We start from the raw sequence: 27,275 nt of genomic DNA, 5'->3' as shown, positions 1-27,275 counted from the left end.
ATTGCAGCGAAAAAAATCAGTATGCGAATAAAATGAATGGTCACATAAAAGGTTTTATGAACAAATTACGACTTTGGAAAGATGGAAAGCCCACATACAGACAGAAAACCTTTTCCATTTTCCAACTTTAAAAGACAATGGAATGCGTCTTAAGAAAACTGAATTTGCAGACCAACTTGAAAAATTATTGCATAATTTTTTGGCTCGTTTCAAGGACTTCAAATCTCATGAACATTTGTTTGATGTATTCTCTTAGCCATTCAACATAGACATGGACAAAGCACCAGCTGATATCCAACTTGAATTGATTGATCTTTAAGAGAAAACGGATTTGAAACAAAGTATATTTAGAAATGAATCTTGGCAATTTTTACCGAAAACATCTCAATCAAGATGACTTTCCACATCTGAAAAAAATCATGGCTTCAAAAATAGCTCGTTTTGGCTCAACGTACTTGTGCAAACAATTTTTTTTTTAAATGGGCGTCGTAAAATCTCAATATTGATCGGTTCAGACAGACGAACACTTGGAAAATGGACTTCGAATTGCGAGCACTTCTATTAAAGTAAATTTGGAAAAAGTCGTCGGGAAAAGAAGCCAGCTGTAATTTTCTCACTGAACTCGTTTACAGACCGTGTGACAATAAATTTGAATAGCAGTTTTCTTCAGAAAAGAGTTTATGCGTGTTAAGTTATTATTTTTGGAAGGAGATATCCCCTAATAATGTCATAAGAATAACAGGAATACCAAAAAAACTACTTTTTTGTGCCTGCAACTACTAGAAAGCATATTTTAAATAAATGTGCGGCCAGCGGTTTCAACCAGATATTTATATCTGGCCCTCCTGTAATAAAGGTTGCACACCCCTGTGTTAAACGAAAGTCACCAAGAAATATGAAGAACTCACCGCTGAACTCCAAGCCACGCAGTTGGAAGGTGAAGACCCCGTTGCCGCATTCAACGACGTGGACCATGGCGTTGAGGTAATCCGAAGCGAGGATGAAACAGTCGCCGGAGTAGACATTTCCCCACCTCAAAGACAATGCATTATTGCACAACAATGGGAGCTCACTGCAGCAAGTTTAGTGAAAACGATAACAAGATAGAGTCGACTGACCGGTGCGGTTGTTTTGTGACACAGTTCGCATGCAGCCTCCGGGGTGCAAGGGATGACAAATATCAACACCGCATACAACAGACGTCAATAGACTAACCACATGTTATCAACACATTCAATAAACATCAGGGCTGTGCATTGTGCAATCGGAGTCGTTTAAAAAAGCCGAATCCGTCTTGGTAAAACGATGAACAATGTTGCAGTGTTTTTTTCACAATATAGTTTCTTGTTTTCTGTATTGTGCTCTAAAACTTTACCAGTGAATACAAAGTGTTTGTTCTTGTTCGTTTTTGTGAAAGTCGTCGTTTCAATTTCGATCATAACTTTAATATCAGAATACATTTCGACAACTTCAAATTTTGAAGTGCACAATACTTAAATACTTTTAATGCTACAAATTGACACTTAGTTTCATTGCAGCCAGAATTCAGTTTGAGTGTGGAATGACAAACAGACTTTTCATTTCTATTACGAAATAAACTGACTAAATTCTTGCAATGATATTGAAAGTTTTTTTTCATTGTTTATCCGGTATCATGTGAGTTGGTTAATTTACGAATCAGCCAAGTAACAACAGTTAAATGTCTGGTAGGTTTACAATTAGATAAAAGCATCAGATTTTCCAAGTGAAGGACATGAGATGTCAACCAACAAAAAATAGCATTACACAATTTACCCAGACAACAAATGAGACGTTCTTGACATTAAGTTAACTTCTGCAGAATGTAGACCGACATGTTTACAACAATTAAAAAAATCTTGAAACCCTAAAAAAATCTGGCAACACTAAAGCCGAAGTCGGCCGGTTATGCAACGAAGAGTCGGCTTCATATACTTTTCGCCCGACTCCACAGCCCTAATAAACATCTATAGTTGGCCAATTTTAATCTACTGCACTTGTCAAAATGAAAAATGGTGGATGTGAAAACATACAAGACCATGAACATTGTGTAGGCACCTTCCTAAACTGATGTCGCCCGCCAGCGACTTCTGGAGAGAATAGGTGAGGTGCTCGTAGAATATCGAGTTGAGATTATTGTCGTCAGAGTGCGGACCCCGTTCAAGTTGAGCTGACAGTCTCGTGTTGGAATGGTCGATGCGCTTTGTGCTGAGGAATGCACAGGTTAGTGGCTGCCTTGACCAATGACTGGGTCAGTTGGCAGACAACGTTCGACATAGATAACGTGCCTACCGCACTGACACCAACTACATTTCTTACTTTGACAATCCCCGCATGTTTGTGAAAAGACCGAAACCACCTGGTTCACTGATTCTGCTATGTAACTTATTCAAAAGAATAAACAATTAAATATCTTAACAAGTGGTTGTAGCGTATTTAAATTAAATCAAGTGCGTTACGGTTCACCACACAACAATTAACTACAAAGTATTTTCTTATGGGTTTGCGTTTATCAATACAAATAAAATTCTAACAACAAAACTGTAGTTTCCAAAGACCTTCCCAAATAACGCAGGCGAAGAACTCACTTGTAATTCTTCTCCCAAAACTTCAGGGGTCTAATGTAAGATGAAAAGAACAACGCACTTCCAACAAAAGGAGCAAATGGAGCTTGCACGAGTGACGCAAACAATGCATGGGCGGTTAGAAACGCACTGTGGGGAACCGCGAAAGGATGAGCGAAGGCATGGAAGGCGGAACCCCAGGTAACCTGCCATGGACCGACATACACCAACCAAAAGTTGAGCTTCAGAACTAATTCCTGAAACTAAATGCAAATATGATTGAGAAAACGGCAGTGCACAAATTCCAAATCAACACAGAAGGTTCCCTAGGTTATCTGCGCCTATATCAAAAAGTCAAACCGTTGAAATAGTCGCCTGCAAAACCTTCTCTTGTCTCATGTTTGTGACATAAGAAACGTTGGAGTGTTTTGACACTTTAGCTGTTTAGCATATGACAATTTTTCCTATCAATCAGCTGACTGCAATCGTTGTGATCGTTGTAGTACTCAGCCAGAGACTTGATTCTAGATTTGAACTTTGTTCAAGATAATACAAGAAAAAAGTAATGGCAGAGGTGGGAATCCAACCCACGCCATCGAAATGACTTCCATAACCACCAGGCCGCTAGGCCACGCTGTCGACGGTGAAATGTCAATTAATTTATTTTCCCACATGCATGAGTCCCATGACTTCAATCAGCTGATGTAAATCTTGCTTTCTGATTGGTTCATAAACTCCATCTATTGCAGCGACCTGCAGATACGCAAACGGTCAGGATCGGGTAGGAAATTGCTGCAAATAACCCACCTTGACAAAAAGGATGCTTATCACAAAGTTGGTGATAAGAAAGAACTTTTTATACTGCGGAGCGTCGTAAGTCACGAACAAGTACGACGAGACGAAGACAAGATACTGCATCGATGGGACGGCGTAGGCATTCCTGAGCAACTTTAACCCAATCACGGTAATTATGACGCAACCAAACCTACAAGAAATCGCATTATTGAAGTTGCAAGCGAAATGTTTGTTGAAGGAAAAAGATGGTTGCTGCATACGACAATGCAAACTGAGAAAACGTCAAAAAATGCCGCTACCAATTCACTTATGCAAACGCGATCTACTCATTATCTTGATGCTATTAATGAACATTAGCGATGGAAAAACTAGGCCAAATAAGCAAAGCATAAGGGCTCGTAACAAACATAGGAGCAACATACACTCCAGCAAGATGGAGGTGATCAATCACTTACGTTGCACCGTACATGGAATGGATGGATGAAGCCTCCTTGGTTAGCAAATTCATAACGATGACGGGGAAGAGTATGTTGCGCTCGATGAAGCCGACGATGACGTAAATCCTCTCAAACCACATCAGTTTGGCGGGTTCGGTGACCTGATATTGGTGGTCTGATGGTTATCGTGGTGAGATACAAGCAACTGTGCGACATTGGCCCTACACTGTAGGCTACCCCTACTTTGGTTAAAGTGATGCGGTTAAAAGTCAAACCACAATTAACAGTGGCATGGAAAAGGAAGATGATGCAAGGGACAGGGTGAAATGGAGAAAAGGGATTAAAACAATTGCTGCGCGGAAACAATCGGCCACCCCCACTAGTGGGGAACAAACCGACGATGGATTATGATGATGATGGAAAACCAGTTACAACATTGGACTGAGTCAAGTGGACCGTTCGTTTATGTGTCCATGCGATGAGTCTCTTCTTACTACGACCAATCGCAGACCAAAAGAAGACCACCTTTAGACTAGTTTTTATCACAGGCACACTGCAATAGTTGACACATTTTCTATATGCTTACCTCTCGTAGGTCATGCTCGTGCGGTTTAAGTATGGGATGGGAGAAAAACAGCCAAGGCAAGTTCTTTCTGAGCTGGGGAAGGGTGTAATGAACAAAGAGGCCAATAACTCCGGAGACAACGATGAAAATGAGCGTCAAAACTTCCTGTAACAATCAGCGCGATTGTGATGAGGTGATACTGTAACATGTACCATGTTTTAAGCAACAAACTTATATTTTAACATTTAACCGAAATTATTAGAATTGAAAAATGCATTTAAACGCTGCAAATTCAAAACCTAAATTCTGTTCTCACGGAATCTAGGTCAAGCTTTCCCAGAAATGCCACTCTCTGGGGTCGTAAGATAGGCAAAACCCTACAATACGTCACTGAAGGCAAACAAGAGCGGCCTACCTTGAACGAGCTGAAGGCCGAGCTGGTGTGGACGGCGAACGTCAGCACACAGATGACAGGGCACAAGACCACGTCCGTCTCCAGCCGATCTTTCTACAAAGCACAACAATGATGTACCGATGATCACAGACTTCATAAGACTTTAAATATTCACAATATTGAAATCTGAACATTGTAGGACCAGCAACATATGATCAAGCGTGATGACACAATTTTCGTCAGCCGACGTACCAGAGCGCTAACCACGTATCTGCCGCTCACACAATCAGCTTCCTTTGCTGGGTCGTCGTCGACCGATGACCGGCCGATACCCGGCAGTATCTTTGACTTGACAATAAACCTACGAATACAATTGGTTATTATCACGTCACAATATCAAAACTTCATTTCGTGTCAAGCTTTGTTGTTACATGATGTAACTCACCACAAGGCGGCAGGAGAGCTTGTCTGGCGGCTCAAGTGATAAGACAACGATGCTAGTAATCCGCAGAATGTGGAAAACATGATGTGCTGGCTTCCTTCCTGTGGGGTATGAAAGCTTGAAATAAATATCATTAACAAACATCCACAACCACGATAGCTCACCTGGCTTTGCAAGGCGCCGTAGCAGAATCCACATAAGATCACGGCGGCCAGTACACTCCGTCCGAGGCTGAACACGGCACCCAGCAAGCTTGTGGCAGCTGCGAGCAACATCATACATCAATAATTTCACATCTCAACCACAGACAGATAGCTGTTATCAGTTTAATCTGCTTCGACTCACCATTCAATAACTGCTACTGGTCGGCCAACCACCACACGGCTTGATTCCGTGCTTAGCCTTCAACTAAGTTTATTCAGAATGCGAGTGTGGTGCCACTGAACAGACCGCAGACCATGTCATTCACCACTGCCTAACCCACCGGCCTCCACACGGTGGGCATAACCTGAGGGTCCTTGACGACGAAACTGCTGAGTGGCTGATGATTTCCTGCCCTCCAATCTAGCCTGGAAAGATCTGCTCATACGCCGATGATGATGATGGCGTATGAGCGATCTTTCCAGGCTAGATTGGAGGGCAGGAAATCTTCAGCCACTCAGCAGTCTCGTCGTCCATGATGAACTAAGTTTATTCAAACAAACTTCGATCAGAATCCCATCAAGCAGAGCAAACATAATCTTCCGGTCTAGTCTGAACACAAACTGGTCACATCTCACCTACTCCGCCAAAAACATGGATTTCCATCTGTTCGCATGCGTAGATGGTGAACGTGTTGAGCTGAGGAAGGAACCCGAAGAGGAAGATCACAGGAAGGAGAAGAAGGAAAACTAAACATAACTATTTGTAAGCTACCCTTGCACAGTTCGGTCATATTATAAATCGTGTAAATAAAACAATACGATTATATGAAGCATCAAGATGGCAACTACGTTAGCAAATTATGCGTCACAAACTTTATGCGTCACAAAGAATCAATGGGCGGCATTTGCGGCCAACTGACTCAGCATGAAGTCCCTTGCAAAGGTGAAGCCGAGATTGTCGAATAGCGTCCACTTGTAGAGGGGAAAGCCGTTCAATTGAATAATCTGAGGATTTGAAAGCTCGTTGAAGATGAGCAGCAGCACTGCGCACATGATGAAGTAGACAGGTCGACTGTAGGCGATCATCCTGTTGTGTCCCTGCACACAGAAACATTAACTTCCTGAATACTTTCACTACATGCAGATTGCAGGTACATTAAGGCGTGGTTGGCATGACTTCTACAGCCATTCAACGGAAGAGATAACCTGCTTAAACAAACACCATCATGATCTGGCGACAAGACGTCGCCGAAGTGGAAGAGCCTGTGGTAAGGTGACACCACTGGCTCATAAGCAGTCATCCCTTTCTTTAAATTCATCGCTGCATCAAACATACTAGTGGATTGAACCTTGCGCACGTCACCAGTGCACGCCACTGATCGATGACGACTAAGTTGAAGAATCACTTGCAAGAGCTACCAGGAGATGACGCCAATTAAAGAGTTGCGCCATTCCAATCGCATCGTTTAAGTCATAAACGATCGACTTACGTGCGTAGGAGATGCAGAGTCGGGTTGGACACTTTTGATAAGCGAGTATTGTGATGTTGCCATGACGGCACAAAACCAGAGGGTCCAAACATCGTGGAGTAAACCGGTCCGGAGAACGAGACATCCAAGAGTGGCAACCACCATCGCCAGGATTACAGACCCGATGGCTTCAAGAGCGAGCATGTTCCTGCAATTAATGAGTGTGATTCACCACATGATCTAATTTATCACATGATCGATTTATCACTTGATCATCCAATTCATCACATGATTGATTAATTATCACATGTGCGATTTATCACTTCATCATATGATCGATTCATTACATAATCTATTTATCACGTGATCTGATTCACCACATGATCGGTTTATCATGATTTGATTCATCACACAACTGATTAATCACATGATCAATTTATCACATGATTGATCCATCACATCATTCACATGATCGTTCACAATGCGATCGTAATTTCTCATTTATTTTTAGAATTGCGCATCAGCAACTGATAAGAATGTCTACTAAGGGTCGTCCATTCATTCGGGTATATTGTAAACAAAACAATACAAATAGTTTGATTTGATGGTTTTCCATTTTGCTTGTTTCCTCAACTGACTAATTCAGCATGTACCGCACCAAGTAATCCTCGACCCACCTGTCAAGCAAGTCCATGAGAGCCAACCTGTCGTACTGGATGGTGAAGGACTTGAAGGGGAACAAGCGAACTTTGTAAAAGAGCTTCACTTTTGGGGATGGACTACGTTGGATCATGTCCAGCTGCAACAACCTTGCTCTATTATGGTCTTTGTAATCACGACAATGGCTTGGAAAATATAATAAGCACGTCGAACTATATACAGTATACACACTACACAGACCTTGACAACGTGCAAACTGAAGGCCGATGCAGTTTCGATTTTGAACTCAAAACTAAATTTGCTTTATATCCCTTTGAAATAATAGTTTAGAGAATCCCACTTACCAAAATGTGATCACCGAACCTCACATCACTGCAAAACTACCAATTTTACGTTGAAAAAAAAAAGACAAAACTTTTCCTATTACCAGAGTGTTGCCAGACGCTTTTTGCATTTCCAGCATAAGTGCCAAAATCTAGTCCATTATTTGTATGGTAACAATAACACAAATTAGCTCAAAATCACACAAAGACTCTATTTATTAACTAATACTCAAGCTATCAACTTATATCAGCGATTTTGGTTACTAATAAATCGGATTCCAGTCAAATTTTAAGCTGCACTTTGGCATTGCCTGTGTGTAAAGATCGGCATGGCAAAACATCGGTCATGCAAACAAAGGCACGCGCGTCTGGCAACACTGCCCAACAAAAGCGGCACTTCATCTTTACAAACAAAATAATTTGTGAATTATCTATGTAATCAATATATGAGAAAAAGCGACATGATTAGAGCTTTGATGCACTTAGCTCTGACAAGGCTTGAAATCTGCTAGGCAAAGAAGAGGTATAATTCAAAGATATGTTCGCCTTAATTAAATAGATAAACTGTAACCTTACTCCCATTGAAGAAGTTTCATTGGCTCGTTTGCCGCAAACCATATGGGAGTTAGCTCTAGAAAATCATATTCCACGTTTTGTGTCAAACCAGAATGCGATCAGCAACAACCAAGGCGGAGGCTTACCTGGGACAAGAGGGATGATGGTGAAGTGTCTGCCCCGGGAAAGGAGGGCATGCGCTGCCCGGTATCGATGGAACGGCGTAAAGCATCCAAGAAAAGTTGCTGATGACTGCACAACATATCCAACATACAGAATTAGCTGTGAGGGACAAACTACATTTTAATCACAAACTAGAATGCATTCTATGATTTAGTTGTGACTTACTCAGGGAAGCGTGCCGAAGTCGAGCGACGCATTACGGACATGAGGCGATCGTTGTGTGACGGAGCAAGAACTTCGTCATTGTTAAAACCACGAGTTGATTGGCTGGAAGAGCTGTCATGTCGCGCGCGTCTGTGGAGCAAACCAGATCATATTTTGGTTAAAACTAAATGGTAAAGTGCATTGGAGTTGTGTGCGGCCTGCAATATTGTACGGGAGCGAGACATGGGTGCTAAGATGAGCTGGCAATTCTGAGATGAACGAAAGAGCAATAGTGATAGCAATGTGTAGGAAAAAACGGTGATGGATATGCTAGAGCTGAGAAAGGATAATACAGAACAACTTGCAAGGGCAAATGGAGTAAGAGGGCATGGGCATGTGCTAACGAGGGAAGGAAGCTTTCTTCGAAATGCATTGGCTTTAAGATAGATGAAAAGAAGAAACGAGGACGACCAAAAAGAACAGGTGAAGAAGGAACCAGACAAAGTCGAACTAAAGAAATGATAGTGCAATGGACAGAACGAAATGGAGAATAGGAGGAAAGACAATCGCTGCAAGGAAACAATCCGTGACCCCTATTAGTAGGGACAAAACCGGATTTGAATGATGATGATGACGTCTAACGAACTGACGTAGCAAATATTTGTCAGTGAATTTGCCTCGAGCTTGAGCAGAAACGAACGTGACAACAGTCGTCGCTACCTTCGAGATCTGAGGCGGGTAGAACGGCCAGTCGGCAATTGCGACACCTCGTGACTGGTTAGATCTGTAGCAACGCCGGACCCTTCACTATTGAAGGTATACGTCATCCAGTTCCCGTGTTCGTCTGTAACAACAATGCGTCATCGTCAATAGTGCTCTTCAGCGCCTTGTCGACTTGTACGCATCAATTTGTTGCACATAATATCAACTTGTAGGTATCGAATTTTTCCGCTAAATTTTTGTCCTAAGGACGCGCACAGGTTGAAGCCAAGCAGCAACCTGACCTTGGAAGCTGTGAGTGGCGCCTTCGCTAGTGTCAGCATACGTCGTAGCAAGGTGAAGTTTCTTGTCGTTGTCGGCAGCTGCCTGGACGAGTTCGGATTCGCTGCTTTGAACGGGAGGAGCTGAAATGTGTCTAAACAGCACAAATTCATTAACCATTGCTAACCAACCATGTTCACCAAACTGCCGTCCGCACGGCGATCGTCTTGTAGCTTCTGACCTAATGTAAAGGTTGATACCACCCACAGAGATGGTACTGAAGGTCAATAAGGCAACAGGTTTGGTGGTGAAGCCTTCTGGACCAGAATGTTCTCAGGGCAAAGATCCCAACAAAGCCGCCACTAAACGAGAATTTGGAACTAATTTTGTATCGCACCACAAACAGCTCAATTCATTTTTTAAACTTAAATTGCTGAAAGTTACACACAGTGCGATACCTCTGTTTATGAACAATCTCAGCGTCGGTTGACTCTCCCGCAGGGTGGCGATGGCGAGTAGATGACGTCAACGACTCAATTTCGAACCGGAACGATTCATCAGGCGCCACATAGTGGCTGGTATCGGTCGACAGGTAGGAGTGGGCGCGCTTGGGGCGACTTCGATGACGTCCCCGTCGCGGGCGTGACATCTGCACCGATGACACTCTCTGAAAGAAACAACCCAATGCTGTGAGCTAGTGCAGCAACGACAAACAAGCGATTCCCGGAAGCAACTTTTGAAAAGGTACCATAAAAAAATCCCCTCTGAGCAACAAAGGAAAACGTATATTCTAGCTCAGTTTAGCCATTCTTTCCCCATCGGCTGGCTTGGCGCATTGGGTTAGGGCGGTGGTAGCAATTAGTAATTACATTGACGTGGGTTTGATTCCCACCACAGCTGTTGCTGTTTTTTCTTCTGTAATTACCAAACCAAGTTGAAAGGGGATTTTATAATGGTACCTTTTCAAAAGTTGCTTCCCGGAAAGCCGCATGGAGGTTACGTGGCTTCACCTTGTCAATCAACTGATCACCAACCTTAGGAGAGTGCGTGGGGATTTTTTGAAAGTTCTGCAAACATTGCTTGAAGTTCTCGTCAACGTTCCTGCTGTCAGATCCTGACGTTGCGCCCACCTCCCTGGAACACAAGTGGTCAACCAAGTAAGGTTGCTGTGGTCGGCTCATTTCACCACTATGACCTTGACACAAGAAATAACCACGTTTCGCGTCGGATTAAAGTCGCTACATGACACCTGGCATGCGGATCACGTCATTTGGACTATGTCATAAAAACTTGCTCGGGTAGCAGGTGACGCAACAAAAGGTTGCCATGCGCAACGTCCCTCGTCTGCTCCATAATCGGAGCCAATCGTTTACTCGGCACTTTTCTCTGCAAAATCTTGCAGATTTTCTTAGCTATTGACTGGTTGACTCGTATGTCAACTGCTTGGATATGTCTCGTGTCAGCTCTGTAAATGGTAAAATACATTTTCCGCAACTTGATGAATCAAACACGAAATTCATCTGACGCAACACTCCAGGCTTGTTTTGTCGTATCCAGGCTTACGCCCGGTAGTTGAAGATTTGGATTAAGTGGACGGGAAGGAAAGGAAACCAATCTTCGTGTCCACCTTCAAGCATGCCATGAAGCGTCCTACTAAAGACACAGCCACATGCTTTGGAGCGGGGTCGAGCCGGTGCCCTTTCGAGTGCCGTTCCATGGTTCTCACCACTCGGATATGCAGCCGACACTTCAGGCATCAGCGGTAGCTATTGACGTCATGATCCGGTACTGTCAACGTTGAGTGGCATTTGTGTTGCTTTTTCTGTGAAAATCTTAACAAAAGAAGTTATTTGCATTAAAAACTATGGTTGCAAATGTGTGTGAGTCCAGCGTGCCAGTAAATGCAGATTGAGAATGAAGACATGTCATGTTGCATGTTAGACGCTAGCTTGAACATACGGTTATGCCTCAATTGGTGTTTGCAACCCGGGTTTACCAGAATCCGAAACCCGTTGTTTTTTTGCTATTTTTTACAAGCAGAAACCCGGTTATAAAAACATAGAAACCTAGGTTTTTTAGGAAAAGACTATAAAATGTTTTAATGTGCAATTTGGCTCGGTTGAATGCAATTCATATTGTTTATTATTTGCTTACTGTTTCATCATAATATATTTATTGCAACACGGTGGTTGCAAAAGAAAAAACTTTGGTGCTTTTGTGCTTGTTCCCTCGCACTCTCAATCTGCACTTACGTCACGCACGCTCACTGGCAGTTTGCGCATACATGCACTTAATGTTCGCTCGCTGTCCATGCTTTCTCTTCCTGCGTGTGTGGCGTAGGCGCAGACAGAGATGGGCGTGATCTTGATGATCAAGATCGTGATTTTTATTTTGGTGATCTTGATCTAAGATCACTCTTGATCTTGATAGTCAATAAGATCAAGATCACTTTAAAATTAAAGTGACTTACTATATATCATAGAGACATTTTTTTTGAACTGGTGCTGTACAAGGAAGCTTAATTAGTGGTAACTACTACCATTTATGATTTAGCCACTGTTAATATGACTCATGCGTCTAATAAAAGTCGATTTGAAGTCTCAATCGAGTTTGGTTAGTGTTGCCATTTCAAAATTGAAAAAGCTTTCTGTGGTAACCTAGCCTACGACTGTATATCAACGCATGACAAAAATGACTAAGATTTGTTTACATTTCTGTTTTGTGAATTCTAAAAATTGTTTACTTTCATTGATCCAATCTGAGATGTTTGAAAAGTTTAGGATGGACTCTAGTCGACTTTGGTCATGTGAAGTGGCTTATTGACACTGCATTGAACGAACCAGACTGAGAATTGTTAGGATATAGGCTGAGAACAAAAAATAGTACATAAAATGTGTAAATAGAATGCTGTCCCTTTTTATATACTTTTTGATTTTGTTTGAAGCGGTTTATCTGACCTCAGATCTCTGAGCTTTTTTTGTTAGTAGACAGCCAGACACCAGACAGCCTTTATATTCACCTATTCCGTCACACCAATGTTGCCAGATGGGTAACAAGTGCGATTATTGTTGGTATAATCCAATCAAAATTTGCGATAACTTCTTTGCAATACGAATAAAAGCTTTGAATATTAACCAGACAATACTTTGATGAAAATGGTGTAGTTCAAAAATGTTCTTCCGATTGTTCCCCTTTGAAAATATTCCATCTTTGATTATTCCAACTTTGAGAGCTTGGTCCTGGCAGTTTCGCATACTTGTAGAGGCTTTGAATCACTGATGCAGGCCCCGTTACCGAGATAGGTTGAGTAAAGTTTCTGATTGTTGGTGTTGTTGGCTGTTAATCATTCCATTCACTAGATGCCGCTGATCAGAGAGCTGTCTTTGAAATGCGTAGTTAAGCACATATCCCGAGAGCCGAACCAGCGCTGTTTCTTGAGGTTTCTTTGTCACGTGATCTATTGGGGAACTATTCCATTGCATGCAAATCAAGACAACCATTTGCGCCTGCCTCTATCAGAGCTGGATGGTCTGAAAGCCCTTGATGAAGATATAACTGTATAGCAGCTCAAATTATGCGCAGGCATCCAATACGGGTCGACTATACACGACCGAAGTAGTCCAAAAATAACCCTCGGCCTTGAGGTTGCAAACTTACGATCCTACTCAAACTACAGCAACGATTGATGATAGCAACAGCCATTAACTTTCCACAGTTTTTAGGCCAGTGTTCGAGTAGTTAAAAACAAAAGTTTGCAATACCAACATTCTTTCATCAGGTTGCTTACGAGTAAAATTTGTTTTTTTGCACCCTTTTCGATCAAGAGCTGCATTTTTTGAAGTACCCTAAAAAGTGATCTTGAAAGTGATCTTGATCTTCAAGATCTTGATCTTCAAGATCCCGATCTTGATCTTCAAGATAACCCAAACAGGTGATCTTGCCCATCTCTAGGTGCAGGGCGGGTGTAAGATAAGGGCAGGATATTAACACAGGGGCACTTGCAGCACCTTGACTAAGAGCGCTAGCGCGTGACGTAAGCGCAAAATGGGAGTACGGGGAAACAGGCACACAAGCGCCAAAACTTCAATCAGTTTATTACTATTCCGTCACAGACAGGAGAACAAACTTTGAAACTCGACTATAGAACCTCAATCACGCAATTCTGTTTTTGTGGAGCCAGAGAGGGCTTTCTCAGCCATGGAGCCGTTTGTGGCGGAACTCACAAATAGAATGAACTGACGAAAGCCTCGATACATTAATTTTCATGCGCCGATGTTATGCAAATCAGTGGAAAAGTAGAAGTGTGCTTTGTCGAAACAAACCGAATGAATATTTCGTGAAAAAAATGAATATTTAATGAATGAATATTTAAGAAAAAAATTGCTTTTATTCGAAACCCGAAAAAAAACAGGTTTACTCCGTTATTTGTAATAAATGGCCAACATCACAACAATAAATGGCATATTGTTCATAAGGTTTGGTCCTGACGGCTTCAACACATCAATTTACCTTTAAAAAAAACAATGCACAAGTTAAACAGCTTTTTGTTATTTATCCTTCAGTTTCCAGAAAATCTTGAAACTGAAGAAATCTAACCTTTCTGTGGAAGTCATAACTTCTTCTTTCTCTTCCGCCTTGTCACCATCTGAGCATGAGAATACACAGAACTCGGTAAAAAAAATGAAGAGCTCAAACTAATTAATGCAGATAAAACTTTGATGTAAAAGAAGTTACAAAATAATCAACCCAAACATTTCAACACAGAAGTTGTTCACATATCGCGGCCACGCTCATAAGATCACAACAACGACCCTGCCGGTTATTGAAACAAGAAGATTCAGTCGATCTTTCTAATTGAACAACAAGGCAGATAAGTGAATGATGCAACAATACTGACTTTTTTCGTGGCATAAAACTCCGTCTCCGTGCGCCATTTCCAAGTTGCTTCTGAACAAACAACAATCAAATAGTTAGTTAGTTAGTGCAAGGTTTGACGCCCTTTGTTCCCCGTATTGCGGGGAGCAAGTCTTTTAGGCGCAAACATTTAGGCGCCGGTCAAATAGGCGCGCACACTGTGGCGTCTGGATATTTATATGCTAAGCACTGTGGTGCCCGGTCATTTAGGTGCTATTTCTAGTAAAGTCTGTAGATTGTATCAGCTTGGCAGGTAGGGCAATGCTTTTCACACAAAATGCTATATTGAACAAAAAATATGTCATGGCTTCCGTGAGTGAAGCTGCTTAAACCGGCAATGCTTTTCACACAATTTTATATTGAACAGATAAATATATATTATATATTGTTTTTTAATTGCGTGTTCGGCATTTATTTGTTGTTTGTTCAGGTTTGCGTCGGCGAAAGCTTTATCAATTAATTATTCAAGTTTCCGAACATGACTGAGTTCACTTTTAGTCAAGTAATAACTACACTAAACATCAGTAAAATATACCGTAGCCTATACTCAAGCGTGTGGTAGGATTGTGAAGAGTAACTTAGTTTTCCGTCAAAACCCTGACTAGGTTTAATAACGAGCAAAGTCGCACCATTATGACATGAATACTACTTCTATACAAGTCGCACCATTACGCTTGCATTATTACGCAGTCGCACCATTACGCATTATACTTCTATACATACAAGTCGCACTATTATGCTTGCAACTTGTAGCCAGGGTTCATATGCCCTATAGAAATGTATTCATGTAGTAGAGCGTTGTCTCATACGTACTCGCCACACGACCAATCCAGCGAAAGATAACAGATTAAGTAAAGTTATATCTGGCTGCAACCTGTGTTCAGGATGCAAAGCAAATGTACTGTGGAGATGTGCTAATATCAAGAGTAGTAGAGCGTTGTCTCGCACCTCTTCTCCACACGCGCATTAACAAAACAACATATTTTTCTGTTCAATATAACATTTTGTGTGAAAAGCATTGCCCTACCTGCCAAGCTGATACAATCTGCAGACTTTACTAGGAATAGCACCTAAATGAACGGGCGTCACAGTGCTCCGCACCTAAATATCCAGACGCCACAGTGTGCGCGCTTATTTGACTGGCGCCTAACTGTCTGTGCCTAAAAGACGTGGACCCGTATTGCGAGGGTTTGATGTCAGCAAATTTTTATCCGGCTTCATGTCGGTTTTCCTATTTTGAACGTTGACAGCCACAAGGTTCCCCTTTCGGAGGTCGCGCGTTATCGTACCACCTCTTGTATGGTCGTCCATGTGAATTACGTTCTTCTAGTCCCATCGACTGAACCTTTTTAGGCCAGGAGTCCTCTTCCATTCGTTGTACGTGGCCATACCAAATCATTGACCAATTAAGTTACAACAGACTAGATGCATGCTAACCGATGAAAATTGTAGGATGAAGAATCCGATGGCCAGTATTGAGCGTACACTGCTCCAATCATCCCTAGTTGTAACAAATCACGTGCTGTGTTGTGCTAATTCATAAAACGATCCTTTCTATACGGACGACACATCTGTTGGTGAAGCCCGGCACAAGAGCACTTACCTACAAGCCACCACCGGGCCCAGCGATGGCCCAACGGAGCTTTGTAGCTGCAGTGACGTCACGCCGCCGTCGTTGTTGATGCAAGACTTCGTCATCGGTTGGGTGACGTCATCTGGCTGTGGCTGTAAACACATTATGTCTGAGGCGTAATGTTGATAACAGAAAGATCAAAAGTGTTTAAAATTTTAGCTTTCCAGTCCATTCGACAACATCAGAATCGTTGTACACTTCAGCTTCATGCCAAGTTTAATTTGTGAGGGCTGTGAATTACCATTATGATGTCTTACCAATAAAAAATGGTATTTTTTTTCAAGATGGAGTATGACGTACAATGTACATAGTTTGCAGCCAGGCTCAAACTTTACTAAAAATAATGGAATTTCTTCACTAACAAAAAGCACAAAGTTTGAGTCAAGAAAATACCACGTCACACCACTCAAACGCTCTAATGAGAACAGTTCATTGCAATGACATTCTTGTTCTAGAATCGAGATTGTAGACAAATAGATGAACCACAGACATTTGATTAAGAAAAAACTGTGCACAAGACAAAAACGAACAACTGCAGACTTTCTAAAAATCGCAATCAACGAACTCCTTCCAGGTAACAACAATAAGTTATCAGTCGTATCCTATTCCAACAGAAGTTGCGACTTAGCACTAAAGTGGAAGATGCAATGAAAAAAAATTTGCTACATGAAGAAAGTTAACCACTTCCACTCGTGGAAACTAAACTAAAGACAGATGAGGAAGATTACGCAACTGTGCTCACATTTTCGCCATGGTGAAAGTTTCACAATGAACAAACTCATGCTACTTCACCTTTCCTCCTACACTTGGCACCTTGGCACGTTCCTTCTTTGCTCCTCTTCCTCCTTCTGGCTCCCCAAAAGACCTCCTGTGATGTAGACTGTCTATTCCACGCTGATGTATCTTGCAGTAGTCATTTTGTGAGACAACAAGAAACTAAAACAAGTAAATCATCGCAGTATTGTCGTGTCACACATTCAACAACAGAGCGATCGGCATCATGGCTACAATGCAACCGCATTGTCATGGCTACAATGCAACCGCATTGCCGGCGCAATCAATCGGCTGCGCCATAAACAGTTGTTTTTCCTTGCAGTTGTTTTTGCTTCCATTTTCGTTGCATACCAGATAAAAACAAACAACTCTTCAGACTCCACATTGATGGACTTAATAATAACATGCATCAGGTGCCACAGCTCATGCTAAAGCGATACCTCACCTGGCATTGGTCCGTGAGCGCAGTCATATGACCCTTGTGGTTCTGCGGCTGCATGGTTGGTAGCACACCGAAGCTATCACCCTTGCCAAGGATGACAGCGCCACTATCGTCTCGTACCATGACACGACCTTCAATGATCACCGACCACGCATCGAGCTGTATGATAGTTCGTTAATTAGACAAGAAAGCAACTCGGGCGCCACCGATCGTTGCAAGACGTTTAATCCACAATGCAAAGTAGCTAACCAGTTCGTTGTCTTCCAAAATAGTGCTGGAAGCACCAGAGACAGATGCGTGCATCATGACCATGCACAGCGCTCTTCGTACTGACGCCGTCATCTTTGCAAACGCATTCAGGCGCATTGTAAACTCCATCAAGATCTCTAAATGGTAAAATAGCATTCATGATTCAGTGCCAAGGAGGTGTCACTGATCTGCATTCATCACTTTAGTTCCAAACACGGCATTTGCATGACGTAACGATCCATCTTTCAATTTTACTTATTTACGAAAGAATCGATTCTGAGATAGCAAAAACATCCCTCCAAATCCACCGGTGATACTTGCCACGTTTCGTAAACGTTTGTAGAATTTGTCAACTGTTCTTAACTAACGCTACTTAACTTTTCTAAAAGTAATACGTTTCGTTTTACCCAGCTTCCCGAGGCGGCACACAGGGAACTATTATTCAGTGATTTTATTTATATTATGAAGGTGGTAAACCTTCTATTCCACCGCAACCACCGAATGAAATTAGACACAAGCAGTGGATCATCGTTAAGACACGTTTAGTCAAAAAAACATGCACCTAGATCATTCTCGTCTCTATCACCCGCATTCTTGCCAACCAGAATCCCGACCACACTCCTTTCCATCGCAAGCTGCATGGATGTAGCACCCTGCATACAAGTTTGTGGTGTGATCAGTCCACGTCAGGCAAACTGGGAACTTTGTAATCGTGCCATGAAATATATATTGAATAATAAGGTAACGAACCCAACTTCGCAAACTTGAAAATCGGATAAGAATGGTTGAAGCATGACACAAGCAAATAAAATCAGCCTGGTTCTGAAACTTGTATAACTTATTGATAAACATCACTCATAAAAAATGGCAGTGAATTTTTCAATAAATTCGAAACTGGCTTTCAATAATGACAATAATCTTCTCACACTGCGTTCAGTTAGAAATGTTTGCTTTGATTAGATATTTTTGCGTTAAATAAACTGGTTGAGCATGTGGCGGAGCAGCTGGTGTTTCTCACTACATGGCGTGTAGAAAACTAATCAATGATACCTGCAACGGTGTTGATGAAGTAGTTGCAGCATCAAACATGGTAGTAGCCAAACATTAACAACTCACCTCGGTACGGGAACCTTCACGGCGCGAGTCTTTGGCTTTCCTATCTCCGTCTCCTTCATGGAACTCCATATCTGCAAACGTCAATTTTGTGAATTGCGAAGCTGTTGAGAATGATTAACTCTAACAGCCCGAGAAGGGTGGATTCAAGACACAGCTTCAAGTCACTGGTCACTGGCACATTTTAACCATATCGAAACCATTACCGGTACTGTCTTTGTGGTACTTGCAGACATGCACAACTGACGGAGTACTTAACATAATACTGAAAGTGCATCCCATACTGTATACAAACCATCACAAATTATACCTCATTGTTTCAAGCCCATGGATGGATCCAAGGTGGGGTGGTATTAACTAATGGTATTAAGATCTACTAGTATTACTTTATATTTTGATAGATCACAGCATTTTATATCAGCTTTCAGCATGTAACGAATTGATGCTGAGTAGATTATGGAATGTGTATCATATCAATGGAAATAATCATGTGTTTTGTACTGCTCATGTTTTTAAACTTTAGAATATTTCCCAAAATTTCATCACGTTCTTGAATTTTGTTATACCATAAGTTTTTTTTATTCATGCTTATTTTTAAGACTTGATTTTTCATGCACACTCTCTCCTTTTTCAGGTCTTTATTAACCCATTAAAAGCCACTACAAGTTCCCATTGCTCTTTTTAGGAAATATTTCAGCCACAAAGTTGTATTGTCGTAACTTTTTAATTAGTTTAAAAAAATTTGAAGATTTTTGCTTTTTTGATACATTTTTTTGTTTGCCTTTTAAAAGGACACCGGCCACATGGTCAAATATAAATCTCGCGATAGCTTAACATAAGCAGATGTTTGTTTCTGTAGAAATTTGTCAGATCTTTCTTGAAGGACGTTTCAAAGTTATTGTATGAACATATTATATTCAAGGTAACCATCGGCGTAGCTAGTGGGAGGGTGCACCCCCACAGTAGGCAGTCCCCCCCCCCCGGTCGGAAGCTTGTGGCGGCAGAATATTTTTAAACGTAAACGAAAAACCATAATAAAAATCTTTTTTGAAACGGATTTGGCTCGAATTCTATTTGCTTGTTCCTACTTCACGCGTTCAGGGGTGCAAAATCATGGTCCGCTGCGGGCGGCACAAACCATAGCCATACGCCACTGACAGCCGTCGGCTCCAGCTCGTGACCGAGCATTGGTTTCGTCATCAAATCGAATTTGGCTTTGGATGGTGATGTCATATATGGCTTTGGAGGCCAGTCTATGATGGAAAAAACGTGGGCAAAAGTCACATTGCGTATGAAGGGTATGGATTGTATGGAGGGAGGGACGTGGTAGTTTTAGCTTTTCTAGTGTTCGTTTTTCTTGGGCTTTTTGTATCCTTTTCTTTCGAAAACTTCCGTGCCTTCCTTACATCTTTTTCTCCAGAGTAATCTGTCACTAGCAATGTTTCCCATGAATCCAGATCAATGTTTGCATGGTTGAGGGAGACTTTGTTTCAGCTGATCTTTGTATTTCATTTTTGGTCTTCTGGGGGGGCTTTTTCATGTCTCTAGTTGTCCCTACCCGTTGTCCTTTCTCATGACATGTCCTGTCCAGCGAAGGCAGTGTTACAATATGGTGGCTTCTGAACTGGGCAACCTATCGTGATTAAGGATTGCATCTTTAGTGAGACAATCTTTCCAACGAGTGCCTAGCATTTGACCCAGTTTCCTCTGCTGAAAATTTTCAAGACGTTTGATGTCACAGCGGTATAATGTCCAGGTTTCGCAAGCATAGAGAAGGGTGGATAGAACGACTGCCCAGAGGACCATAATTTTTGTGCGGATAGATATAGCATGGTTGTTGAAAACACGATGGTTAAGTCTTCCATAGGCACAATGTGCTGCATTTACACGATGTTCAATGTTCTTTGACAGTGTGACAAACAGCCAAAAAAATGTGGCCATGTGGCCGGTGTCCTTTTAAAAGGCAACAACAAATATAAAGCAAAATAAACTAATAAAAGAACCAAAACCTTACACAAATTAGAGTGTAGTAGGAAGCACAATATTATAGAGTGTCAAACTATGAAGAGACATAATTCATATCTATTACTATAGGCAATAAAACATGCATGTTCCTCCTCACTTCACTTCTTCTGGCTTTTCTCATTTTTCAACAATTTTCAAACTTTCACAAAATTCAGAAAAAGTACGTTGTTCGCAAATATTTATCAACACCTTTCAAAACAGACCCTAAACAACTACTAGCAAGTCCAAAATGATTCAATCAAAATAAGATGATGCAATACTGATGCATTCAATACGATGTCCTTTTAAAAGGACACCGGCCGTAAATGGGTTAATATTAAACAAAAACATCTGTATTAACAACATGAATGCTTATCAGGGGTGCAACCTAATTCGTACCATGAACAATTCGTACCGTCAGTTCGTACCGTGAAAAGATCAAGAGAAAAAATTAAAAAAGCCGAAGTCGCTGATTGCAGTTTCCACAAACATTTTAAAAGGGTCAGGGTATCGGAGTATCGGTTAGGTAAGATCTAGAGAAAAAAATAAAACATTGCAATTTCCGTTTTTCCGCAGTTTCCGCAAACATTTAAAAATTTCTGGAAATGATCCTAAGAATTTGTGTTTGTTTGCGGAAAATTTTAAAATGTTTGCGGAAACTGCGATCAGCGACTTCGGCTTTTTTTAATTTTTTTTCTCGATCTTTTCAAGGAACGAATTGACGGTACGAATTGTTCATGGTATGAATTAGATTGCATCCGCTTATCAGTATGCCAAATACAGCAGAGACACATTTTGACAGTGCCACACTGATGGACCTCCGTGAATGAAAATAGATTTCAGCGGCACCCCCCCAAAAATTAGAGGCTGGATCCATCCCTGTTCAAGCCTTGGCGGTAGAATCAGATTGAGGGAGGCGAGCAATAAATCAAACACTTTGTGAATAGCTGAGCGCACTCTTTGATGTGCATGGCGCATGTGCACATCAACGCAAGCATATGCGTCGGTTTTTACTGAAGTAAGCTAATTCCTAAAGAGGAGAATTCCAAGTAATCCTGAAAGCTATTTTTAAAGTTGCCGATTTTTAGCCAAAGTGTTGATAATGCACTATCTGTGGACACGTCTGTCGCTATTGTCGTGTAACATTTTCCTTTTTGTGCACCGTTTAGTTTGGCTGCAATTGCGCCACGTTGACCGAACGCTTTGAAAGACATGTAGCCAAAACCTTCGCGTGTTTATGTGGGTAAATGGGTAGGTTTATGTTAGGTAAGACGACGACGTAAGTACGACTTGGTGAAATACAACGCGACGAATGACTTTCGTTTAGGATTAATTTTGTCGGTCAATCAAGCAAAGAAACAGTATCACCACAAAACAAAAACATGAGAATGAAAAAAGTGCACAACAGCTTTTACAAGGTCTGAATATTGTTGATAATATTACTCCTGTACAAAGCTTAAACAGTTTTGTGTTCTGTACACGTACAGTCTGTAAAATGAAGTCTTATTCAGTTTTTCAATGCATTGTCACACATATGTGTCGTGAACTGCGTCAAAAATGTTTGACATACTTCACTAGAAAACGATACTAAATTTTCTCCTAAAAGAATTGATGCGGCCGCGTTATCGTACTAAGTTTCGTATTCGGCCTACTCGTAAAAAAGTTTGCACATGCCCGAAACTTGGGTATATTCCCATTGGGGCGCGTTTGAGCGGAAAAACCAGGTGTCCGTGAGGAGATGATTGAAACGTAGCTACGCCTGCCTCGGTAGGGACAATCCTAGGAGCGGGTGTTGGGAATGAAGAAAAGGTATTTAATGCATTTAGCATCTACTCTGTTTCTCATCCAATTAGCAAACAAAGAAGTTGATCGAATGATTCGATTACCAACCTGGTGAGCTACTGGGCGAGGGAGATGGCTGCTCCAGTAAATACGTCAGTGCGCGACCACTGAAGCGTATAGGTCGCGAGCGATTTCGAAATCCAACACGGGTCTTCCTGTTCCTTATACCTAAACATGAAGCTCCATTTCATTATCAACAAAAAAAATTAATTTCAAAAAGCATATAGGGTTAAGGTCAGCTTGATCGTCGAATGAAATCAGTTCACAAACTAACATTAAATGTGCAAAGAAGGTGAAAACTAATAAATACAAAACAACGCAGCAGTTAATCGAAATCAACTTTGCTTTTCTGTTTTATCAATCGAATAAAAGGCTTGGATAGAACAAATGAATCGCAGAGTGTGGTTTGATAACTGTGCTACGACATCATTTTTTACAAGTTAAGAAAAACAAAAACGATGTAATGCAGCAACCACACCATACGCGCCGACTTCCGGGGGGGGGGGTCGTGGGCTAACCCTCCTAACCTTATGGCTGAGGAGCAACAAACATGGTTATTACAAATGGTGTTTCAAAGATAAAACACTTCGCGAAAGAGATTTAGATTATTTAAACGGACTTAAAGAATGCCGAAAGCGAAAAATAGCCTACGTTGCTCTTCCCCGCAAAACAGCAGCTGATCGCATGATTTTCTCATACGGTATTGAAATTTCAAAGTAGACGATTACGCTGCTGGAATAGTCACGTAACTATTCACAGCAATATTAAGTAAACCAGCTAAATTAGACGCGCTAATTTCAACGAGGTCTTCCCGCTGTGAGATCAATTATGATTCAACAGAACACATTGTTTTGTTCGCACTTCGCAATGTGTGAGAATTAAATCGAAAACCGATAAAAGAAAAGGTGTTTAATGGTCTTGGTCGCAGATATTGTCTGCATTAACGACGTCTCTTACCGCTATTATCACCTAGCTAACCTGACATCATTGTTTTATGCGGCCGCTAAGGTTTGACATCGACTTCAACGATCATGGAATGTTACGTAATAAGAACGATTATATCCTACACGCAAAAATAAAAAAATTGATCTCTTAAAACAGCTCTTTCCGCTGTTTTGTCTCGTGAGCTTTGCATATTGCTCAACAAGTGCATAAAGTTTAGAATTGACAAGAAATCATTAAATTTGAAAATTAAGTTCGAATCACTGCAAATAAACGTATTCAAAACTTTTAATTCGGCCGACGCCATTTCAAACTCCGTAATCTACGTCGGCAATGATTTTGCAGCAGTAAAATGCGTTCGTTTTGAAAACTGCCGTGCTGGAGACAACAGCTTGTCCCGTGTATAAGTTGAACCTGTCTTTTTGAGGTAAAAATCACTTGCGAACATCTCGACCTATACTCGAGTTCGAGTATACGGTATTCGATAAAAGACTATAAAGACGTTCGATAAAAAACAGAAGAGAAAACACTTCGTCTTTGTTAGCGTTTTGAAGGTAAGTAATTAGCAAAACGAGGTTAATAAAACTGATAGCCGGTTTTCACTCTGCTTGAGATCATGATTTTTTGCGTTTTATTTAGATAACTTCGCTGTCTTGATCGTTGTTATTCGCTCGCACAAAAAGGAAATGAATCGGCTTGTTTTCCAACTGTTCGAATTATGAGCTAACAATATCAAAATTTTTATGACTAGGCGTACTGCATGCGTAAAACTAATCGTTTCAAGCAGCGGTTCTAATAAATTCGGTTAGCGACTTAGGTGTCAATATAAACAAGACACCAAGCTTAATCAAAGACCATTTTAATTGAGTAAAATAGCGTTATGGTTATGACGTCATCACCTTTTTCGCCCCCCAAGGTTTTTTGAAAAGTCGGCGCCTATGAACCACACGTAGGATACTAAGCACGTGCATTTTTCTTACTTATTCAACAACATTAGTCAATTATTAGTCAGATTACCTTTGGATGTTGATGGTTGGTCCTCATTACCACTGGATGACGCTGATGTTGTCTGCAATGTGACATAATTCCGACATGGCATTGAGAAAAATTTAATCTTCCCACTGGGAAAAGTCCATTCTACACTTTAAGTTTGGCAGTTTTACAGCTCGTAGTGGTTTACCAGCTAATACAAGCCTGGTAGGATTGGACTGTGCTGCTTAATCTTGAACTGATTGCCAAGGATCAATTCAATCGATGCGGCCGAAGATTTAGGGCGAAGCTCACTTACAAGTTCCACGAAAAGTTGAAACACCTTTATGGATGTTTATGGATGGATGTGCAACAGCAGTGAGCAATTGATATCAAACGTTTTAACAATGCTCACCATGCGCTGCTCAGAATCGCTGTCACCCCGAAAGTCCGAGTCACTGGATGCTGATCTGCTGGCAACACTGCCACATCGGTCCACAGCAAATAGTGCCTCCTTGCGCCGGCGTTTTGACTGTTGCTTGTAACGTGTCTTCTCACTAGGTGCCACTGTCGTCTTTTGAACCGCAAGAAGTTGAGGTTCGTTATGAACAATCACAGCAGCTGCAACAATACCACCGCGTAAAGAAAGTCTCGAAAAGCAAAGTTATCATTTCAAAAGCGCTTAATGAGAATTACTTGTAAACTGTTTTTAAAACTGAAATAATTGCGCAAGAGCTAGACAGATGTATTTCAGATTTTTCCCAAAGTTCCGAAGCAAACAATACAGCATGTTTAGATTCAGACTTTCAATCTGTTCAACCAAACTAATGATTATCTCAACAATTCGGCAGCCTGGGACGGCATCGAGCATTGTTTTTCGTGTACACTGTTTGTGCGAAGAAACGAAATATGTTTCTTAATAGTCAAGGGAAGTTTACACCACGAACTTGCAAGGGGTGCAGGAGTGTTTGCATCACTTTTAACATCTTATCCAACAAATAGAATGAAAAATACAGAACAAAAATTAACAGTAAAAATTCTAATTTCAATGCTGTTAAATGTGGTGTCCCGCAGGGGTCAATTCTTGGACCTTTGCTTTTTCTTATGTATATATGTGAACATAGGCGTCGATTTTTTCTTAGAAGAGAGGAATTCTGGGTGGGCGAGAGTTTTCAAACAGATTTCATTGAATGTGTATGTTCGCAATCTAGCTATGGTTAGTCTTTCTCACGAAAACTGTGTTTAGCGTCGCTGCAACAATGAAGCTTTAATAGGTTTGATGTTTGCTTTCTTGCGCCTTGCGATCTTATGAGCGCTGGTAAACTAAACAAACTTCTTTTATGTTTTCCTTTGCAACCTAAAAAGCGCGTGACTCGTGACCTGTTTAAAGTGGCGCCTTCGGATTTGCCGCAAAATGTTCGGACAGGTGGCTGCTGACTGTGCTGTCGGAATCTTTCCGAGCCGGAAGCTGATCCGGCAGCATGCTAACGTCAAATGGAGCAGGTAGATTTCCATGGCTCATGCTGTCTTCAAACAAACTACCGGTGCATTGCCTGAGACATTGACTTCACCACTGTCCATCCTTGAAGCACTGCTTTCTTCATCAATGTCATCTCTACGTTCATTTGTGTTGGATGTGGCTTCTTCAGCGTTATCATCTCGACGCCTTTTGGAAGCTGGTTTTAAGAATGCGCGAATAGATGTTTGACTTTGCATTATGTTTAACTTTTTAATAATGAAATGGCAACATCGCGCGGTGCCCCAATTTATACCCAGCAACAAGTTTGTGAGGAAAGATTTGTAAAAAGCGATTGTTTCAGTATATACGTCTTTGGTTTGTATCGGTTATTTTATTGTCATGTTCATTATGATGTCATATTCATATTCTCTTACGCTGACCCGGAACTGAAGTTTGATTGTGACGTATCCAAAATGAGACCATTCGGAGAAAAGATTAAACGTGGCTTTCTCTCATCAGGAATTGCCAGCATGTGGCAGTTGCCGTGGGCAACAGCAATGCAGTGAGTATTATATCGCCTTTTTTTCAACGCAGCGTTGTTGCGGAATTGCTTTGTTCTGTCAGATATCTAGCGAGAGACATAGCGTAAAACAAGAAGTTGCGCTGCAGTTGGTTGGATAATTCAGCGTTTAAGAAAAACGGAAATAATTGTAACGAACACTTCTTAAGTGTCATGAGAACAGGGTGGGCCGCTGTGGGCGAAACATATTTTGCCCACCCTTGTTTCACGGCAGGGTGGGCGCCACCCACCCGACCCACCATATTTTGACGCCTATGTATGTGAATGACATTTCAAATGCATCCTTTTTTCAACTACACTCTTTGCCATGATTCAAACTTTGGTATGTCATATCTCAGAAAGCAGTTTGCATAGGTCTGTGGTATAGGCCAGCATTTAAGTCAAGATGCATTGCTCTATTAACAATACTAGAAATTTTATAATATGCCTTGCGTCAATCCAAGATTCAATACTCGAATATAATTTGGAAAAGAGCAAATTCTACACTGTTTGCTCCAATTTAAGTGTTACAGAACAAGTTTGACCAATCGTGCTTATTTTTGCAAGTACAACGACAGTACTCTTTATCATAAATTTAATGTGCTCAGAATTGAAGATATTATTAAATTAGATACTGTAAAGTTTATGTACAAACATGTACATAAAATGCTGCCACGGACCTTTGCTGGCTGGTTTACTTTT

At 41.3% G+C, this 27,275-nt stretch overlaps 1 protein-coding gene across 1 annotated transcript in view; it reads right to left on the bottom strand.

Moving 5' to 3' along the window:
• The window catches only part of LOC145776954 (pecanex-like protein 1), a 68,263-nt gene that overhangs the window by 16,655 nt on the left and 24,333 nt on the right, over positions 1 to 27,275 (bottom strand). Inside the window, exons 6-36 of the mRNA XM_082588202.1 lie at positions 24,971 to 25,176; positions 24,604 to 24,655; positions 22,693 to 22,812; positions 18,802 to 18,872; positions 18,248 to 18,338; positions 17,686 to 17,822; positions 17,440 to 17,595; positions 17,013 to 17,156; positions 16,191 to 16,312; positions 14,571 to 14,620; positions 14,270 to 14,318; positions 10,708 to 10,807; positions 10,132 to 10,340; positions 9,697 to 9,827; positions 9,413 to 9,536; positions 8,714 to 8,842; positions 8,512 to 8,617; positions 7,505 to 7,626; positions 6,849 to 7,035; positions 6,279 to 6,456; positions 5,995 to 6,105; positions 5,380 to 5,477; positions 5,219 to 5,316; positions 5,026 to 5,134; positions 4,795 to 4,887; positions 4,401 to 4,544; positions 3,833 to 3,975; positions 3,390 to 3,567; positions 2,607 to 2,845; positions 2,077 to 2,226; positions 909 to 1,033 (exon numbers count right to left, since the gene is read on the bottom strand). Of these exons, the coding sequence (XP_082444328.1) occupies positions 909 to 1,033; positions 2,077 to 2,226; positions 2,607 to 2,845; positions 3,390 to 3,567; positions 3,833 to 3,975; positions 4,401 to 4,544; positions 4,795 to 4,887; positions 5,026 to 5,134; positions 5,219 to 5,316; positions 5,380 to 5,477; positions 5,995 to 6,105; positions 6,279 to 6,456; positions 6,849 to 7,035; positions 7,505 to 7,626; positions 8,512 to 8,617; positions 8,714 to 8,842; positions 9,413 to 9,536; positions 9,697 to 9,827; positions 10,132 to 10,340; positions 10,708 to 10,807; positions 14,270 to 14,318; positions 14,571 to 14,620; positions 16,191 to 16,312; positions 17,013 to 17,156; positions 17,440 to 17,595; positions 17,686 to 17,822; positions 18,248 to 18,338; positions 18,802 to 18,872; positions 22,693 to 22,812; positions 24,604 to 24,655; positions 24,971 to 25,176 (3,972 nt within the window). The remainder of the gene's footprint in view (positions 1 to 908; positions 1,034 to 2,076; positions 2,227 to 2,606; positions 2,846 to 3,389; positions 3,568 to 3,832; positions 3,976 to 4,400; positions 4,545 to 4,794; positions 4,888 to 5,025; positions 5,135 to 5,218; positions 5,317 to 5,379; positions 5,478 to 5,994; positions 6,106 to 6,278; positions 6,457 to 6,848; positions 7,036 to 7,504; positions 7,627 to 8,511; positions 8,618 to 8,713; positions 8,843 to 9,412; positions 9,537 to 9,696; positions 9,828 to 10,131; positions 10,341 to 10,707; positions 10,808 to 14,269; positions 14,319 to 14,570; positions 14,621 to 16,190; positions 16,313 to 17,012; positions 17,157 to 17,439; positions 17,596 to 17,685; positions 17,823 to 18,247; positions 18,339 to 18,801; positions 18,873 to 22,692; positions 22,813 to 24,603; positions 24,656 to 24,970; positions 25,177 to 27,275) is intronic.

This window comes from Aplidium turbinatum, chromosome 9, assembly GCF_918807975.1.
Source record: "Aplidium turbinatum chromosome 9, kaAplTurb1.1, whole genome shotgun sequence".
Lineage (NCBI taxonomy): Eukaryota > Metazoa > Chordata > Ascidiacea > Aplousobranchia > Polyclinidae > Aplidium > Aplidium turbinatum.
The sequence above is the reverse complement of the archived record's forward strand: the minus strand, read 5'-3'. Positions and strand labels throughout refer to the sequence as shown.